We start from the raw sequence: 13,373 nt of genomic DNA, 5'->3' as shown, positions 1-13,373 counted from the left end.
GAATACCATCACCATTAATGGAACTGCTTTTGCCATTTCACTATCGTAGGCCACTTAGATATAAAAGCTAATGCTTGGAAGCTAATCCTCCCCCTCCCTGCAGCTGGCCAAAGGCTTAAAAATCTCTCCTTTTAAAAGCTGGAACCACTCCTGCTTAGCTCCAAACAAGAGTTCAACCCTCCCTCAAGGAATGAGAAGGCAATCTGATACGTTTGGTATCTTTATCTTCCGAGAACAAACAGTGCCAAGACCAGTCAGTTCGGGGTAGTGCTTTATCACAGCCGTTTTCAAAGAGGACAAGTGGGCAGTGCGGTCACGGCAAAGGCCCTCGGAACCCGGAATTGAAACCGGCGTGTTGGTGAGGGGAGGAAACAGCTCCAACAGCAAAGGAATCACGGTGACATCCACGGGGTTGTGGGAGGAACGTGGGAGGAGGTCAAATGACTCTGCTCAGGTGTGCCATGCCTCGCGGGGAAACGGATCCCATCTCTACACCCACTGGGGTGGGATCTAATAATAATAATAATAATAATAATAATAATGGTTTTTGTACACTCTGCCTAACCTAATTGGCCAGGTGAGTCGACCTACAGGAGTCTAGGAGTTCAAACCTTGCAGGCCTGCGTGAGCCAGTTAAGGAAGATGTGTTTGCATGGACCTTTTACCAAGCCGGTATGGGGCTTGAGAGAGCTGTGCCCCTCATCCCAACCTTCTCCATCTTTTTCCTGGACGGGGTCCCCCAAATTTAAAAAGACCCCCAAAGACTTGCTCGTTAAATAGTAAAGTATGGAGGGTTGGGAACTGATTATGCAGCTCAACAACTGAGAAATCATCTTCCCCTTCTTTATACTAGCAGGTGGCTGCCCTTGGGCTGGGGACTGCTCAAGTGGCTCAGTGGAAAGAGCCCGGGCTTGGGAGTCAGAGGTCACGGGTTCTAATGCCGGCTCTGAAACTTGTTAACTGTGTGACTCTGGGCAAGTCACTTCACTTCTCTGGGCCTCAGTTCCCTCATCTGTAAAATGGCGATGAAGACTGTGAGCCCCATGTGGGACAACCTGATTACCTTGTATCCCCCCAGTGCTTAGAACAGTGCTTGGCACATAGTAAGTGCTTAACAAATGCCATCATCATTATTATTATTAAAGTCCATCTGGTCAGTAGTACCCAGGAAGGGGATCCGGTCACGTCCGGTTCACCCATCTGGCTTCCTGAGCTCCTTCGGTCCTGCAGTGGCGGTCCGGTCTCATCGCCCGGCTCTCGGGTGGTGTATTCATTCAAGCGTATTTATTGAGCGCTTACTGTGTGCAGAGCACTGTACTAAGCGCTTGAAGCAGCCCTCGCCCTCCTAGGCCCGGGGTTGTTCTCCGTCAGCATGGCACTCACAGGCATTTGGGATGGGAAGGAAGCAGGGACAGAGGGATGGGGGAGAGTCTTCCGGCGGCCGGAGGGGCCGTTAGAAGCCCTTCTCGATGCTGAGGGTGCGTCGGGTGACGTGTTCCATCTCCCCGGAGACGTACTCGGTCAGGCTGATCTGATAGTTGGCCAGCATCTTCAGCATGAGGCGCAGATTTAGCCACCACTGCTCCTGGGGCATCCTGTGTCTAAGCAACGGACAGAAGACAAGAGAGGCAACTCATCACTCAAGAGGGTCGGACGGGAATCCTGGCTGGTAGAAGCAGTGTGGCCCAGAGGTTAGCTCCTGCTCCTGGGAGTCTGACGGACCCGGGTTCCAATCCCGGGTCCGGACACTTGTCCGCTGCGTGACCCTGGGCGTGTCACTTCACTTCTCTGGGCCTCAGTTACCTCATCTGCAAAATGGGGATTAAGACCGTAAGCCCTGTGCGGGGCACGGACTGTGTCCAACCTGATTCGTTTGTATCTACCCCAGAGCCTACTATGGGACTTGGACATCGTTAGAGCTACTTCCTAGGCACCTAGTACAGTGCCCCGCATGAAGAGAATGCCTACCAAGTGCTGCTGCTATTACTATTTCCTTCTTTCAGCCCACTGTCACACTGGGCACTCGTATGTATTTATAAAGATTTATTACTCTATTTATTTTACTTGTACATATTTACTATTCTATTTATTTTGTTAACGATGAGCATCTAGCTTTAATTGTTTGTTCCGACGATTTTGACACCTGTCTCCGTGTTTTGTTTTGTTGTCTGTCTCCCCCTTCTAGACCGTGAGCCTGTTGTTGGGTAGGGACCGTCTCTATATGTTGCCGACTTGTACTTCCCAAGCGCTTAGTACAGTGCTCTGCACACAGTAAGCGCTTAATAAATACAATTGAATGAATGAATGAATGAACAAATACCACAATTGATGATTCTCTCCTCCTCTGGTGCAGCTACAATTCTGATTATCTGAAGATATCAAGCTCACATGCCCCTTAAGCAGAGTTCTTGAAACTGTGGCCTGATTGCTGGGGGGGAGTCCTGTGGTAGTCTAATGCTGTCTTCTCCTGGCTCTGTCCCTCTCCCGAACTCTGTACTACAATTCAAGTACAGGGCATTCTGGGTTGGTGATTGTGGTAATTACAGTGCTTTGCACATAGTAAGCACTTAATAAATGTCATTATTATTATTATTATTATTATTATTATTACAGTTTCCCTTGCTGGACTGTAAGCTCCACATTGGCAAGGAGCATGTCTACCAACTCTGTTGTACTGTACTCTTCCAAGTGCTTACTACAGGGCTCTGCACACAGTAAGCGCCCAATAAATACCACAGAGAGCTTAGAACAGTGCTTTGCACATAGTAAGCACTTAATGCCATTATTATTATTAAATGGAAACAAAAACTCTAGAAATGATAACATTGGACCTTGAAAACTGCTTGAAGGGCGCCTGCAAATGGGATACCTCCATTTGTGCAAGCGTGGTTCAGTGGGAAGAGTCAGAGGTCATGGGTTCGAATCCTGGCCCCGCCACATGTCTGCTGTGTGACCCTGGGCAAGTCACTTAACTTCTCTGAGCCTCAGTTCCCTCATCTGTAAAATGGGGATTGACTGTGAGCCCCACGTGGGACAACCTGATCACCTTGTATCCCCCAGCGCTTAGAACAGTGCTTTGCACATAGTAAGCACTTAACAAATCAATCTATATTATTACCCTTCCAATGCTTGACTTCCTGAGGAGGTGGCCCCCTGAGACCACCGTCTCTATGGCCAAATGGGGGCAGCTGGGAGGGGATTCTGCTCTGCGGGCTGAGCAGCTGGTGTCCCAAATATGGCACGCGACTCATCCGGGACTGTGCCGTTACCCAGAAGCGACAAAGGCTTTGCGCTTCACCACTGTGGAACAAGTGCCCGGATAGGTAATACTCTTGCTTTGAACCTGTTTCTTATCTTCCCGCCATGGCCCCCTCTCTGGCATTTATCGCTGGGCTCAGGGACAAGGACCACCAAGGATTCCCCATGCAGGGAGAGCGGGGAAGAGCAAATCCAGGCCAAAAACTTACTCGAAATCAGTGACTTTCTTGAGTTCAGTCACGGGGCTGAAGGCCACCACTTTCTTCTTCAAGCCAATCACGCAGGCTGAGTCTGCCGAATTGGCGAACACCCGCCCTGCAGGGACACAGGAGCAACTCAGCAAGTAACACCACCGGCATTGGACCCAAGAAACCTCCCTCACCCCGCCGCGGGGAGAAAGCTGATTTGGCACGGTTTGGTGAGGGGAGGCAACAGCTCCAGCAGCAAAGGTCTCCCGTTGACATCCACGGGGTCGACACCGGGGCACCGGCAGAGCCTAGCCCCACTTACCCCTGCGGTAGGCCTCCTGCAGTTTTTCCGACATCCAGATCATAGCCTTCACGCCCAACTTGGTGCCGTAGTTACGGTCGAACGGGGTCGGAGCTCCTCCCTGTGAACAGAATGAGGCGGGGATCACAAGCAGCAATGCATGCGGCGTGGGAGCGGTGGGGGTTCAAAGGTCAGAGACGGTATGGCCATCCAAGGGCAGAGAGGCTCACGGGTCCCAGGGAACCCATCCATTTACCATCAGACCTCAGCACTCTCCCAAGGGCTTATTACGGTGCTCTGCACATAGTATGCGCTCAATAAATACCACTGATTGATTGCCTGATCTCTCTCACTGGATATCAGACAGCATCCATTTATCATTTTTTATCCATTTATTACCCGGGGTTCCAATCCCGGTTCTGCCACTTGTCTGCTGTGTGACCTTGAGCAGAACACTTCACTTCTCTGAGACTGTTACCTTATCTGTAAAACGGAGATTGAGACTGTGAGCCATACACGGGACAGGGGACTGTGCCAACTTGATTTGCTGTATCCACCCCAGCGCTTAACAAATTCAGTCATTTTTACTATTATCATCAGCAGATATCATTTATCTGGATGACAAACCAGCCCTCACATGCCTGTCTCGTTCCTAGTTGGGGGCGGGGGGGGGATTCCTGCCTTTCCCAGTTTTAGAACCACTGGTCTGTGCACAGCCTAGGAGGAGCAACGTTGTATTCTTTGGAAACACATCCATCCACGGAGCTCAACAAGCATTCCAGGCAGCCATCGAGCCTCTCCGTACATGAAAGGCAGGCGTGAGGCGGCTTTAGGAGTTAAGCGACTTTCTCTAGGGCCTCGCACCGAAGCAAGAGTGGCTCCTAACTTTATCTTTTGATTCCTACCTTCTCCACTCCCTCTCAGGATCACACCTGGAGAGTTTCTACTACTCTACCCGTCTCGACTATGGGAGGGAGAGTCAAAGCAGAGGCCTATCCGTTCCATTCCTAGCCTGGGCAGTGGCTTGCGAGTGGAAGGCAATCTGCTACAAGTCAAAACTCACCCGTGCTGGGCAGCAGCTGCACGGAAGAGAGTCGAGGGCGGAGACTCAAATTCACCGCGCGGAAGGAAGCAACGGTGAACCACTTCTGTATTTTGACCAAGAAAACTCTAGGGATCCACTACCAGAACGACTGCAGGTGGAGGTGGGGCGTTCTGGGAGAGATGTGTCTATGGTGTCGCTGTGAGTCGGAGACGACTCGACGGCATAAGACAAGACAAGACACTCCATCAGCTCTGCCAATAATCCTCAGGCTCATCAGCGATGAGGTGGGAAGAATTAAGAGAGCAAAGCTGGACAACTACTTTGTTCCAGATCTTATTCAAGCCACTGAGAGTGATAGGAGAACAGATATGTGGGGAAAGGCCTCTTCAATCCCTAATTCTTCCCTTCCCCCCTGTATCTCAGTGTGGTCACCCCCCACCATTCATTCATTCATTCATTCAATCGTATTTATTAAGAGCACTGTACTAAGCGCTTGGGAAGTACAAGTCAGCAACATATAGAGACAGGCTCATCACCCATCCTTGGCACGATGTGAAATTTCCCTACCTGCTGAAGATGGCCCAAGACGTTGGTCCTACAGTCGAAAATCCCTTTCCCCTCGGATGAGTACAGATTATACAAAAATTCTGTCGTGTAATGTTCGTGACACTTTTCATTTCTAGGGGGAAAATCAGAGAGAAAACCATGAGTGTGTTTTGAATACTGCGTATAAATAGAAAATGCAAACACCTGCCAGTGTACTGTCTCTGAAATCCACCGGTGAGGTCAAGTCGATTATCTTGTCTGATAGACACCACCAGTAATCAGCAGGGGTCAATGCCTGGATGACCTCCAGCCCACCTCCCTCCACAGCCCTACTGAGAGCTCACCTCCTCCGGGAGGCCTTCCCAGACTGAGCCCCCTTTTTCCTCTCCTCCTCCTCATCCCCCCCACCCTACCTCCTTCCCCTCCCCACAGCACTTGTATATATGTTTGTGCAGATTTATATTGCTTGTACATATTTACTATTCTATTTTGTTAATGATGTGCATATAGCTTTAATTCTATTTGTTCTGACAATTTTGACACCCATCTACATGTCTTGTTGTCTGTCTCCCCCCTTCTAGACTGTGAGCCCGTTGTTGGGTAGGGATCGTCTCTATATGTTGCTGACTTGTACTTCCCAAGCGCTTAGTACAGTGCTCTGCTCACAGTAAGCGCTCAATAAACACGACTGAATGAATGAATAAATGGTGGTGAATTGAGCAGAAAGGAACGAGTGCTGAAACAGGATTAAACCCTCTTTTCTTCTGCTCGCTCTCCCTTCTGCATCATCTGTGCACTCGGGTCTGTGACCTCCGAGCATTTGACATCTGCCCCGTCCTCAACCCCACAGAATTTGGGGTACTTGGAGAAGCAGCGTGGCTCAGTGGAAAGAGCCCAGGCTTTGGAGTCAGAGGTCATGGGTTCAAATTCCAGCTCCGCCAATTGTCAGCTGTGTGACTGGGCAAGTCACTTAACTTCTCTGGGCCTCAGTTACCTCAACTGTAAAATGGGGATGAATACTGTGAGCACCCTGTGGGACAACCTGATCAACTTGTAACTTCCCCAGCGCTTAGAACAGTGCTTTGCACATAGTAAGCACTTAATAAATGCCATCATTATTATTATTATTACTTAGGTACGTGTCTTTAAATTATATTACAAATTACTTATTAACATTAATGTCTGTCTTCCCTTCTAGACTGTAAGCTCACTGTTGGAGGGAAGGTGTCTGCCAACTGTGCTGTACTGTATTCTCCCAAGCGCTTAGTTCACTGCTCTGCACATTGTAAGCGCTCAATAAATATCACTGATGATAATGATGGTGGTATGGGCCACGTAGTTCGGACTCACCGGAGCACCAGGCCTCTCTGAATGTCTGTTTTCATTTTGTCGGTCAAGTGCTCCACATTTGCCTAAGGAGACAAGGGGTAAGAAAGGTTACACGCAAGCTTACCTCTTCACTGTGCCTCATTTTCATCTCTCCGGTCACCAGCCTCTTGCTCACCCCTCCCACCTGCTTCCCTCACTCTTCACATCCAACAGACCACTGCTCCCCCATTCTTGAGAGCCCTTCTGAAATCACATCTCCTTCAGGAGGTCTCCCCTGATTAATAATAATGATAGTATTTATTAAGTGCTTACTACATGCAAAGCACCGTTCTAAGCGCTGGGGAGGTTACAAGGTGATCAGGTTGTCCCCCGGGGGAGCTCACAGTCTTAATCCCCATTTTACAGATGAGGGAACTGAGGCCCAGAGAAGTGAAGTGACTTGCCCAAAGCCACACAGCTGGCAATTGGCGGAGCTGGGATTTAAACCCATGACCTCCGACTCCAAAGCCCGGGCTCTTTCCACTAAGCCATGCTGCTTCTCTAAATTGATTTGATTTCTCATCCCCACATTGGCCATTTCAGCACTTCTGTGCCAGCTAAGCACTTAAGTACACACAAACCCCCGTAGCACTTATGTTCAAAACCTTATGCTTCATTCATTCATTCAATCGTATTTATTGAGCGCTTACTGTGTGCAGAGCACTGTACTAAGCACTTGGGAAGTACAAATTGGCAACATATAGAGACGGTCCCTACCCAACAGCGGGCTCACAGTCTAGATTACTTCTTTCTACTTGAAATTTATTGTAGTATCTGACTCTCCCCTCGACTGCAAACTCCTTGAGGGCAGGGATCCTACTAATCTTATGGTATTCTCCCATGTGCTTAGTACAGAGCTCTGCACACTAACGGTGCTCAATAGATAATACTATTCCCCTCCCTTTCTCTTAGTCAAACACGACTTTGCACTGCGCCGGAAGACCCGGCCTAGGAAATTTTCATAATAATCATAATTGCGATTTTCAGTCCTAGATACTTTAGGTCTAATCCTCTCAGATTCCTCTCTTCCCCCTGAAATGTATATGCAGGATCACTGTCCTCTCTCTGAGACTGCCATCCACAAACTAAGCAGGTCCTGATAGGCTGCAGATGGCATAGGCGTGAGTCGACAAAAAAAAAAAATCGAGTACGGTGAGTGTACCTCAATGATGATGGCATTTATTAAGCGCTTACTATGTGCAAAGCACTGTTCTAAGCACTGGGGTAGATACATCTCACCTACCTCACGGCTGTCTTTGCCCAAGTCCCGCCTCTGTCCTGGAACTCCCTCCCCGTTCATTTCCAACAGATTTCCACTCTCCTCATCTTCAAGGCCTTATTAAAATCACATTTTCCCCCAGAAGGCAGTCCGTGACTAGGCTCTCATTTCTCCTATTCCCTCTCCCTTCTGCAGCACCCTAGCACTTGAATCCAGAATCCCCACAGCACATATGTACATATCCTTAATCCGTCTCCTCCTCTAGATGGAAAACTTTGTGGGCAGGGAACGTTTCTACCGGCTCTGTTGCATTGTACTCTCCCAAGTGCTCAGTTCAGTGCTGTGCATACAGTAAGTGCTTAGTAAATATGATTCATTCAATCGCATTTATTGAGCGCTTACTGTGTGCAGAGCACTGTACTAAGCACTTGGGAAGTACCAAGATGACGATGATGTGCATCTAGCTTTACTTCTATTTATTCTGATTCATTCATTCAATCGTACTGAGCGCTTACTGCGTGCAGAACACTGTACTAAGCGCTTGGGAAGTACAAAGATGACGATGATGTGCATCTAGCTTTACTTCTACTTATTCTGATTCTTTCATTCATTCATTCAATTGCATTTATTGAGCGCTTACTGTGTGCAGAGCACTGGACTAAGCGCTTGATGGCCACAGAAAAGCCTCGCTTCACCCCAGTGTTTCTCTCCTCATTTTCCCCTCAGGGCAGGCACAGGGAAGGATTGCTATTCCTTATATTCCCTACAACCCTGGGCCCAAGGACATCCAAAATGTGCACCCCAAAAATTGACGGGAAGAGGGTCAATAAAGGGAACAGGTTCCATGAAAGAGAGGAGAACTGAACATTGGAAAAGGAAATCTGAAATAAGTATTTTCATTTTTATAGATAATAATAATAGCGATAATAATAATGGCATTTGTTAAGCGCTTACTATGTGCGACGCACTGTTCTAAGCGCTGGGGGGGCTACAAGGTGATCAGGTTGTCCCACATTGGGCTCACAGTCTTTATCCCCATTTTACAGATGAGATAACCGAGGCTCAGAGAAGTGATGTGTGTGTGTGTGTGTGTGTGTGTGTGTGTGTGTGTGTGTGTGTGTACGTATTTATTACTCTATTTTATTTGTACATATTTATTCTATTTATTTCATTTTGTGAATATGTTTTGTTTTGTCGTCTGTCTCCCCCTTCTAGACTGTGAGCCCACTGTTGGGTAGGGACCGTCTCTATGGGTTGCCAACTTGTACTTCCCAAGCACTTTGTACAGTACTCTGCACACAGTAAGCGCTCAACAAATACGATTGAATGAATGAAGTGACTTGCCCAAAGTCACACAGCTGACAAGTGGTGGAGCCGGCATTTGAACCCACGACCTCTGACTCCAAAGCCCAGGCTCTTTCCACTGAGCCACGCTGCTTCTCTTATAATAATGGCATTTGTTAAGTGCTTACTATATGCACTGTTCTAAAAGCTGGGGGGGATGCAAGGTGATCAGTTTGTCCCACGTGGGGCTCACAGTCTTAATCCCCATTTTACAGATGAGGCTCAGGGAAGTTAAGTGACTTGTCCAAGGTCACACAGCGGACATTTGGGGGAGCCGGGATTAGAACCCATGACCTCTGACTTCCAAGCCCGGGCTCTTTCCACTGAGCCGCGCTGCTTCTTTGTGTGGCGAGCCTGGATGTAAAAGGGCCCCTTGTCTGTCACTCCTTTCTGTTCGACAACTTTTCAGAAGGCAAGTGGTACGAGTCGCGTGGATTTTCCGCCCCAGAGGCCACCACAGACCACACCCATTTTCCCAGTGGAGATTCCGGAATCAGGCGCAGAAATGCCCAAGTGGCATTTCCCCATCCCTGGTAACTGGAGTCCGAAGCGGGAATGAGTGAGCTTCCGACGAACAACCAGGACGCCACCTCACCTTTAAGTCGTGGATGGTGAAAGGATCTTCGTAGATATAGGCGGCGTCTGCTCCGACGGCGATGGCCGTCACCGTGGCCAGGTAACCGCAGTACCCGCCCATCGTCTCCACGATGAACACCCGGCGCTTGGTCCCAGAAGCCGACTGCTTAATTCGGTCGCAGCTCTGCCGAGAAAGAGAAAGGAGGAAGGTGGGGGGGTGTCTCACACAGGGAAGCAGTGTGGCGCAGTGGAAAGAGCACGGGCTTTGGAGTCAGAGGTCATGGGTTCAAATCTCAGCTCCACCACTTGTCTGCTGTGTGACTTTCGGCAAGTCACTTAACTTCTCTGGGCCTCAGTTCCCTCATCTGTAAAATGGGGATGAAGACTGTGAGCCCCATGAGGGACAGTCTGATCACCTTGTAACTGCCCCAGCCCTTAGAACAGTGCTTTGCACATAGTAAGCGCTTAATAAATGCCATTATTATTATTATTATTACACAGGTGCTCCCAGCAGCTGAGGCAGTGGGCTTCCTCAGGGATGACAGGCCTAGAGGCCCGATGAAGAGAGAAACGGCGATACCTGCCGAGGAGTTTAGCAAGCTGGAATGGGTGTGAGGCAGAAAGCTGCTCTGACATCAAAGCGGCTCTGCCTAGTGGAAAGAGCATTGCCGTGTGACCTTGGGAAAGTCATTTAACTTCTCTTTGCCTCCATTCCCTCACTTTCCTCCGATTTAGACTGCGATTTCCATGTGGGACAGGGACTGTGTCCAACCCCATTACCTTCGGACACCTGCCACAAACTAAATGTAAATCAGGTACCATTAAAAAAAAGTCAAAGACATCTTCAGGGAAAAAGAGGATCGTAATGGAGGAAACGGAGGCTGTGGGAGAACAGAGCCGAGTGGCTCAGGCCGGGGCCCGGCTCTGGGTGAAATAGGGGAAGGATCGTTTGGGTTGAGAGGCATTTGGGCCGACGAGTTATTAGGACACGTTCCAAGTATTGTAGAGATTAAGGCGAAGAGGGGGTGGTCCCACCCATCCGGCTCCAGCCATACTGCCCTCACCTCCATGGCAGCGTTGACAGCGGTGTCCGAGCCGAGGCTGAAGTCGGTGCCGGGGACGTTGTTGCTGATAGTGGCCGGAATGACGCACATGATGATGCACAGTTCCTCGTACTGCCCTCGGGCTTCGACCAGCTGCAGCACGCCCTCATACGCCTGGAGAAGCAGGAAATCCAGTCAGGGACCACAGACGAAAGTCTTTTTTTTAAAAAAAAGGGGTGTGTCAGCTTTTTCCCCCCTACTTTTCTGTCCAGGATAACTAGCTATGGGCCAGGAAGAGATGTTGAAAATCCCAACTAAAGCTGTACTGCTCTGACTCAGCTCCTCCCCGACCGCTTAAAGTTGTTGCTGAGGACGAGACCCTGAACCCCTGGACAGGGGTGGGCAGGGAATGTTTCTTCTAACTCCCAGATGCTTAGTACAGTGCTCTGCACACAGTAAGCACTCAAATATCACCGATTGATTTGATTCCAGCTCACAGAACGCTCTGTCCTTGGGGCTGCCAGTCCAGGAAGAGCATAGTGAGATGGGGTAGATGAGTCCAGAAGGCTTTGGGACGGAGAATCTGAGTGAAGGAATTGATTGTAGTGCTAGTGGTTTGCACAGTGTCACTCACCCTCCTCTCATCTTGGCCAGTCAGGTTCCTGCTACAGCTTCTGGGTGCCTTTACCGAGTAGGTGGGTGGGGAGGGAACTGGGGATCTATCAATCAATTGTATTTATTGAGCGCTTACTGTGTGCAGAGCACTGTACTAAGCACTTGGGAAGTACAAGTTGGGCTGCAAAACATATGTGAGAATTTTACATACAAAACCCTCTAGACCATAAGATGGTCATGGGCAGCCTACATTTCTGAAACTTCCTTGGGCTGTGGGAGCGTGACGATTTTCCTGTAGTCGAACTCCCTCTGGGACAGGGGACATGTCTAATTACCTTCTCTGGCGCTTAGTGCAGTGCTCTGCACACAGAGAAGATTTACTATATACTGCTACTGTTGCTGGTTAGGTATTTGAATTGTTTCAGTTTGATGTCTACATGTTTCATTTTGTTGTCTGTCTCCCCCTTCTAGACTGTGAGCCCATTGCTGGGTAGGGACCGTCTCTATATGTTGCCGACTTGTACTTCCCAAGCGCTTAGTACAGCGCTCTGTACACAGTAAGCACTCAACAGATACGACTGAATGAATGAATGAGCTGCTCCGCAAGATTTGGAGCCAAGTGGGACATGACCCCGATAATCTCCTCTCCCAGCTCAGTCGAGGGTGATTTTAGATTTGCAGTAAGAAGGTTCACTGCTGGCCAAATGGTCAGCCACACGGTCAGCCTAATTGAAAGCCTTAATAAAGATCATGGTAGTGCAAGCTTTTATGCCCCATCACTTCTCTCCACTGGTTCTGCCTCTCAGACGTCTAGAGAAGCAGCGTGGCTCAGTGGAAAAGAGCCCGGGCTTTGGAGTCAGAGGTCATGGGTTCAAATCCCAGCTCTGCCAATTGTTAGCTGTGTGACTTTGGGCAAGTCACTTCACTTCTCTGGGCCTCAGTTCCCTCATCTGTAAAAAAAATGGGGATGAAGACTGTGAGCCCCCCGTGGGACAACCTGATCACCTTGTAACCTCCCCAGCGCTTAGAACAGTGCTTTGCACATAGTAAGCACTTAATAAATGCCATCATTATTATTATTATTACATCTCATCTCAAGATAACCTCTCCAAATGCCCGACACGATTATCACCTCAATGAAGAGGATTATTGAAACATTCCAGAATCATGTTAATTGTTGGGTGCTTTAGCCACGGGAATGCAATCTAGTTTAATTCATCAATTGAGCACTTACTGTGTGCAGAGCATTGTACTAAGCACCAGGGGAAAGTACAATATGACAGAAATGGCAGACACGATCCCTGCTGACGAGGGGCTTGCGGACTGCTAGGGAAGGCAGGCATTTAAAAAACAGATAGGGGAAATGGCAAAGTATAAGGATTTGTACATAAATGCTGTGGGGCTGGGGTGAGTAACAAAGTGTTTAAGAGGTACCCAAGTGCATAGGTGAGGCGAAGGGACGGTGGATAGGGGAAAAAAGGGAAGATCTTTACACGTCTTCCACATCCATCTGTTTCTCTTCACTCAAACAGCTGACACCTTGGTACAAGCTTGAGTCATAGGCACAGAGAAGTGAAGCTACTTGCCCAAAGTCACACAGCTGGCAATTGGCGGAGCCAGGATTTGAACCCATGACCTCTGACTCCAAAGCCTGTGCTCTTTCCACTGAGCCACGCTGCTTCTTAGTACACTGTTTGGAGCATAGTAAGCACTTAAAAATACCAAAATTATTATTATTATCAATTCCTGCCAGAGATTCTTGATCCCAAATTCTTCAGAACTAGACTGAGGCTCATCTGTCACTCCTTGAGGAAACATGTCTGATGGCTCTGTCGAAGTGTACTCTTCCAAGCATTTAGTACAGTTCTCT

At 48.7% G+C, this 13,373-nt stretch overlaps 1 protein-coding gene and 1 non-coding gene across 2 annotated transcripts in view; one reads left to right on the top strand and one right to left on the bottom strand.

The window, feature by feature from the left end:
• Window positions 1–1,073: 1,073 nt before the first annotated feature.
• The window catches only part of PFKL (phosphofructokinase, liver type), a 55,064-nt gene continuing 42,764 nt past the window's right edge, over window positions 1,074–13,373 (bottom strand). Inside the window, exons 16-22 of the mRNA XM_038748984.1 lie at window positions 10,910–11,062; window positions 9,865–10,029; window positions 6,689–6,750; window positions 5,360–5,471; window positions 3,769–3,868; window positions 3,468–3,573; window positions 1,074–1,601 (exon numbers count right to left, since the gene is read on the bottom strand). Of these exons, the coding sequence (XP_038604912.1) occupies window positions 1,454–1,601; window positions 3,468–3,573; window positions 3,769–3,868; window positions 5,360–5,471; window positions 6,689–6,750; window positions 9,865–10,029; window positions 10,910–11,062 (846 nt within the window). The 3' untranslated portion in view covers window positions 1,074–1,453. The remainder of the gene's footprint in view (window positions 1,602–3,467; window positions 3,574–3,768; window positions 3,869–5,359; window positions 5,472–6,688; window positions 6,751–9,864; window positions 10,030–10,909; window positions 11,063–13,373) is intronic.
• Window positions 4,662–4,800, top strand: LOC119931097. The gene has a single exon (XR_005451960.1). It is a non-coding gene; the product is annotated as a small nucleolar RNA SNORA7 (small nucleolar RNA).

This window comes from Tachyglossus aculeatus, chromosome 7 (genome assembly GCF_015852505.1).
Source record: "Tachyglossus aculeatus isolate mTacAcu1 chromosome 7, mTacAcu1.pri, whole genome shotgun sequence".
Classification (NCBI taxonomy): Eukaryota; Metazoa; Chordata; class Mammalia; order Monotremata; family Tachyglossidae; genus Tachyglossus; species Tachyglossus aculeatus.
The sequence above is the reverse complement of the archived record's forward strand: the minus strand, read 5'-3'. Positions and strand labels throughout refer to the sequence as shown.